Genomic DNA, 6,372 nt, shown 5'->3' with positions numbered 1-6,372 from the left:
TAAGTGAGACAGATAAATAAAAAAAGAATATGAAGAGTTTTTGTTATAAATGTTCCTCCATCAATAAAATATTTATTTGTAATAAATTTAAGTAATTTATTTTTATAATATAATAATTTTTTTTATTTAAAAAAAGCCAAAAAAAGAAGAAAAAAGCTAAATGCAAATGGAGGCCATAGAGAGGTGCCACATCACCTTGTCTATTGTCCTCCTTTATATATATATATATATAGAGAGAGAGAGAGAGAGAGAGATTTGTATCTAAATTATTGAGAGTGTGAGTTTTCTACCTGAACTATCAGTCAATGGTTAGCAAATCACATCTAAATGTTGACTAGCTAGACCAAATGTTTGTCTAAACATACGTGCATTTGTAGATAAATTTTTTGTCTACCTGATATAAATAACGACTCTATTTGTTGATACATTGATTTCTTTTAATGTATTTTTATTTGACTTTTTTTAAATCATAAACTGTCCCTTTCAAGTAGGAAATATCAATGTCACGACAGACAAAGACGAGACCATACCTAAGAAGGTGGAGAAGAGGATGATGAATGTCACAGTTGGAATAAGTTAATTTATATGGTGATAGTTTTAACCTTAAACCTTAGCTTTTAATCCAACATTAATATATTTATTTAGATTTTGCCACGGTAGAATTAGTTTTTCACTTGACATAATTTTAAACAAAAGAGAGAGTATGTACACATCATCATAAATTAATCGAGGTGTGTTTCGCTAACTATTGACTGATAGTTCAAGTAGAAACTTACGTTTTCAATAATTAAAGTATTAAGCTTAAAAAAATAGAATAATTTAAATGTGTTTTTGATCTTTACCTCTTTTAATTTTGAGCTTCCTGATTTTCAAAGTGATCAATTGATTTTTGGGAAAGAAAAAAAGAGTGGAAAAGAAAAATCTACAATAACTTTATTGATGATATTATTCTTTCCCCCCTTTTTTGTGTGACTATTGTTCAAGATTCTCCAATAATGTACATTATCGTTATCCTCACAAGCAATGATATTTAGTCATGAGTCATATCACGAAAGTGCCAACATATTCAAGCTGATTACCTAATTTTACAATGATGGTATATTCTTAGAAAAGATATGATCTTAATTAAGCAAACTAATGGTAGCTACACTTGGTTGTAGCATTTAAAAATAGACAAAAAAAATTAAAGTAATTTGCCTAATGATCAAAAGTAGTAGTATTTTAGGTCATTCCTTCTTCTTTTTCCTCCTTCTCTCAATTATATGTAATTTGACATGATCATGATAACATAACATTATAATAAAAGAGACTCTTAGTGGTATTTTTTTTAAAGCGACAATATAAAATATTTAGTGATAATTGAGTTAATATCATTGTATTAAAAATTATTAAAACATTTAGTTATATTTATATTACAGAGCTGGTTCATTATAAATACTCATATTTATTATTATTGTTAAATATAATGTAACGATAATTATATTATTACCACTAAATTCTTTATTTGTTATAGTGTCCGAATATAACTTGTGATACTTCAAGAATAAATCACACATGACTAGAAACGTATCTATCTTCTTTCCTTGTCGATTTTTTATGCAATCACTTTTTTTATATCCAAGTAAGTGATGAAAAGTTATATACCTAGGGTAAGAGTGTCAATAGGAAGGTTTAGTTGATTTTGAGATTGTTAAAAAGAGTTGAGTTATGAGTTATTGACCCGCTTAAATGTTACTTGGTTCGGCTAAAAAAGGGTTTGGATTGAAATGATTTTATTAACCTGCTCTTAAATGGATTGGACGAGCTATGATTTTATGAGCTGATTTTGCCACCACTAATATAAGGCATATATAAGTGACAATAGAGGGTTATTTGGATAATAACACCTCCCACCTCTAATTCTAAGATTGTAAATTTGAATCATCAACGAGAAACGTATTTTTTTTAAAATTAAGCTAATAAATCTGGGAAATTAAAGAACATGGAAAAATCCAATTTTGTTGCTTAAAGCATGCAAGACTCAAGAATATAAATCAGCTGGCTTCTTTTCCTCCACTAAACAAATAAGAGTATTAGGACCATTAGTATGCACACTATGACTATACACATGCATTATCCTGAGTGAAATTAACTAAGTGTAGATAAATGCAAATACACAAAATTTAGTAAATTAGGTACTTTCACAATTAAATATTTTATGTGATATCTATTCATACCCTTTAATGATTGGAAAACGCTAAATCCTCTATATATTTCTTTTGACCCTCTCCTCATGAAGGCTGAACCCCACACCAAAAGAGGCAAAATCTAGTGAAGGGAAAAAATTTACACTAAATTGTTGTCTGTCTTCCTTGATTGAGAATAATTGAAAATGAACTTGTTGTTTATAATAACAAACAAGTTTTTTCTAAGCTAGTGGATACTAAAGCTAGCTAGTTGTGGACATATATAGTTTAATTTGTCAATAAATTTGTTGATTTTCAGTCTATAGTAATGGAATATTCTTCAATTATATAGTTGGGAGATTAGAAAAAAGTTAGATATATATGGTCCACAAAAGTTCTCTTTACAACTGTACCAAATGAGTGCTACTCAAAATCCTTTTCACTCAAGCTGGAGCTAGCCAAAAAAAACTTACTAGTATAATTAATTGATTGTGGAAATCATCGTTATATGAAAATGATTTTTTATTTTATTTTTGGGAGATTGTGGGAGACAAGCAAAACATATTTTAGTGTGGGGTCATTTAGAAAAAAACTTGCTCTTTCTTTTTAGCTACTACTACTATATAAATATATATATATATATATATATATATACCTCCCTATCCAACTCCATCATCTCATTTCCCTAATCATCCCAAAAAATAATCAGAGCCCGAAGATGTTAGCTTGTTTAGTTGAACGATTGGTAGCAGAGAATGACACTGATTCGATACCTGACCCTGAAAAAGATGGCGTTTTGAAAGACTTGAATATTGAAGGAAGCATTGATTATGGAGTAACGGCAATAAGTTTAGGCAGTAGAGATTTCGGCGGCTTATATTCAGAGAAGCCGTTAGCCGTTATACGTACAGGCGGAGCCGATGACGTTGTGCGGGTGATTAGGCGAGCGTTAGAGTCACCAACATTAACGGTAGCGGCGAGGGGTAACGGCCATTCGATTAACGGCCAAGCTATGGCCCACCATGGACTCGTAATCGATATGAAATCAATGGCTGATAATAACAGAATCGATGTGAATGTCAATTCCATGTGCGTCGATGTAGGTGGCGGAGCATTATGGAGTGATGTATTGAAACATTGCGTTTCGGAATACGGCTTGGCTCCTAAATCATGGACGGATTATCTTCATTTAACAGTTGGAGGTACTCTGTCTAATGCCGGCGTTAGTGGGCAAACTTTCCGTTATGGTCCCCAAACGTCAACTGTAACGGAATTGGAAGTTGTTACCGGCAACGGAGAAATAATAGTCTGTTCAAATTCTCATAATTCTCAACTCTTCTTCTCCGTTCTGGGTGGACTTGGTCAGTTTGGTATCATTACTAGAGCTCGGGTTTTGCTTCAACCCGCCCCAGATATGGTTAGTATATATCATTTTTTTTTTCTTTTCAATTGAATTGAATTATTATAGGAGTGTATGAGTTTATTTTTGTGTATTAATTAGGTGAGGTGGATAAGAGTGGTATATAGTGAATTTGACGAGTTCACTCATGATGCTGAGTTACTGATAACAAGTCAAGAATCATTCGATTATGTGGAAGGGTTTGTGTTCGTGAACAGTGATGACCCGGTAAATGGATGGTTATCGGTGCTATTAGATTCAAATCAGGCATTTGACCCGACCCATTTACCCAAGAAAACTGGTCCGGTTCTCTATTGTCTTGAAGTGGCCTTGCATTATAACAACAACCATGACGATCCCTTCATGGTAATTCTATCTATTTCCAAACTTTTTCATTTTACCCTCTTTTTACTTTTGCTTTTAGCATTTCCCCCTTTGTGGATGGGAAGAAAAGGATAAGTGGCAATGTTTTATTATAAAAGTTTTTATAATAATAATAATATTGGATACTAATAAAATTACAATTAGTTTTGACCTAGGTGGAGGGTGGGGCCCTAACAGATGAATCAAGAATTGGGTCCCAGAACATAAGATAAATCTAACACAACACAGTGAAAAGGGTGCTTCGTTCCACAATTATATTCCCTAGAACAAATTCCACTTTATTTTATTGTATTTAAATTATTAGCAATTCAACAACACAAAAACAAAAGAATAATGATGGAAATCGAAGAAAAGCGGCGGAAGGTGGGCTGTGGGGCCAGTTGGTTGTATCTAGCACGACCACTTTAATTAGTACTTTCTCCGTCCTATACCTATAAATATGATTATAAAAATATTTCATTAAAGTATTTCAAATTAAAATTATTACTGAATATAAAAATATAGATTGAAATTGATAAAAAAAAAAAAAGTAAATAGTATAAAACGAGACGGACGAAGTAATAGTTTGTAACTTCGTATAATATTTTCATGGATTTTCTGACAGCATAGGTACAACCAGCTTGTTTGAAATTGCCTACACAATTGGGTTTTTATTACGAAATTAACACCCTACTTTTTGACTGTGTCCTTTGTTCAAATCGTTGATGACAAAACTCATAAAGCCTGAAGTTAAAACAGTAAACCTCCATTAGTTATTTGTCTTTTTCTGATATTTGCTAATTAGAATTAGATTTTTATGACGTTCTGCGGTCCCCTACTTAATCTCCTAATAGGATGTCAATAGAAGGATTTAATATCATTTTTTTAATTTACTTGCACTGTGATACTAACAAATATTGTTTTCCTCTGGTAGATGGTTGAGAAATTGCTAGGCAAATTGAAATATTTGAAGCACTTCAGATTTGAGATCGACTTGACTTATATGAATTTTTTATCACGAGTTGACCATGTAGAAGAAGCGGCTAGAGGTAGTGGTATATGGGCTACACCTCATCCATGGCTTAACATGTTTGTTTCCAAGAAAGATATTGATGCATTCAATCGAATTGTATTTCAAAATATCTTAAAAAATGGTGTCAATGGCCCTATATTAACCTATCCTCTCCTGCGTAGCAAGTAAGTATATTTTTATAATTTTTGTGTTCTTGTGTTTCCTATATAAAATTGAAATGATTGTTTAAAAAATGTCAATTTTTTTTTATTAACCCTAAAATTGGATTACTTACTTATTTGTTTATTATTAAATCTATTGTCCATCATCAATTACCCATATTTCTTTTGCTAAAAGACCAACTTTGCTAAGAAAATCAAACTTGTTTAAAACACCAAAAAAATTGACACGACAAGTTTCGTTGGCTCTGCAAGAACCACGTGGAAGCCTAAGGGACTCAGATAGTGACGTGTTATGGAACCACAAAATTAGGCTTCACACATGGCAACCTCATGTCATTGCGGACCGGTGGTGACGTGTCATGTTTCATTATAAATACAATTTTTTATTCTTAGAACCTATTTGAATGGATTTTTGATTTATTTATGTTATTTTGGCTTTAAAAGTCAATCCAAACGGGCTCTAAATATCATTACTGTCTTTTTTTCCTCTCCCAATTACGGGCCAAACTATCTTGTTTGTTTCTATTCTATTCTCATTTGAAGTTTTGGCCACTAGATATTTTATTGTTTCAATAATATAATTTATCGTTTTTGAAATTAGGTGGGATAATCGATGGTCAGTGGCGTTACCCAAAAATGAAATGTTTTATTTAGTGGCTTTGCTAAGGTTTACCCATGCACATCCAACAGAGTCTGAAATAAACGAGATGGTGGCACAAAATGAGGAGATTGTACAAACTTGTATCAAGAATGGATTTGATTTTAAAATGTATCTTCCTCATTACAACTCCACAGTTGAATGGAAAAGGCACTTTGGGGAACAATGGGGAAGATTTGTCAACAGAAAGAGGCAGTTTGATCCAAAGTATGTCCTTGCACCTGGCCAAAAAATATTTACTAGAAATCATCAATTCTAGTAATAAATATATACTAGTATTACTTGTAGGGTAGGTCAAGTTTTACATTTTAGAAAATTTGAAATTGAAGTTAAAATTCTTGTATAAATTGATTTTAAACTAAAAATTTGAAATTGAGATTTAAAACATATGGCAAACGCCAAGTTATCAACTTTATTTTGTTTGTACTAAAGTTTATAAAAGAAATTAGGAATATACGCAGAAATGAGAAACTGTACGGTCATATTATATTGTTAGCTAGATTTGATAATTTCGAGCTTTGGTGTTTGTACGAGTCTACATAATATATAGTCTAGATTCTTGTGTTTCTTTTCTTTGCTTTTTTCTATCCTTA

The 6,372-nt window shown here is 31.7% G+C and overlaps 1 protein-coding gene across 1 annotated transcript; it reads left to right on the top strand.

The window, feature by feature from the left end:
• The first annotated feature begins 2,882 nt into the window (after window positions 1-2,882).
• LOC125837686 (cytokinin dehydrogenase 7-like) lies at window positions 2,883-6,066 on the top strand. Its single transcript, XM_049516767.1, has 4 exons — window positions 2,883-3,582; window positions 3,667-3,930; window positions 4,862-5,124; window positions 5,723-6,066. The coding sequence occupies exons 1-4, from the start codon at window positions 2,884-2,886 to the stop codon at window positions 6,036-6,038; spliced, it is 1,542 nt and encodes a 513-aa protein (XP_049372724.1). The 5' UTR covers window position 2,883; the 3' UTR covers window positions 6,039-6,066.
• Window positions 6,067-6,372: the final 306 nt, after the last annotated feature.

Source organism: Solanum verrucosum, unplaced genomic scaffold (genome assembly GCF_900185275.1).
Source record: "Solanum verrucosum unplaced genomic scaffold, falcon-dt-bn FXZP01000133.1, whole genome shotgun sequence".
In the NCBI taxonomy this organism is placed as follows: Eukaryota; Viridiplantae; Streptophyta; class Magnoliopsida; order Solanales; family Solanaceae; genus Solanum; species Solanum verrucosum.
The sequence above is the reverse complement of the archived record's forward strand: the minus strand, read 5'-3'. Positions and strand labels throughout refer to the sequence as shown.

Excerpts from the sequence above, each read along its gene's own strand:
- LOC125837686 (XM_049516767.1), top strand. The coding sequence starts at position 2,884 with ATGTTAGCTTGTTTAGTTGAACGATTGGTAGCAGAGAATGACACTGAT. Across the intron at positions 3,583-3,666 it reads TTCAACCCGCCCCAGATATG|GTGAGGTGGATAAGAGTGGT; the intron begins GTTAGTATATAT and ends TGTATTAATTAG. Across the intron at positions 5,125-5,722 it reads TATCCTCTCCTGCGTAGCAA|GTGGGATAATCGATGGTCAG; the intron begins GTAAGTATATTT and ends TTTTGAAATTAG.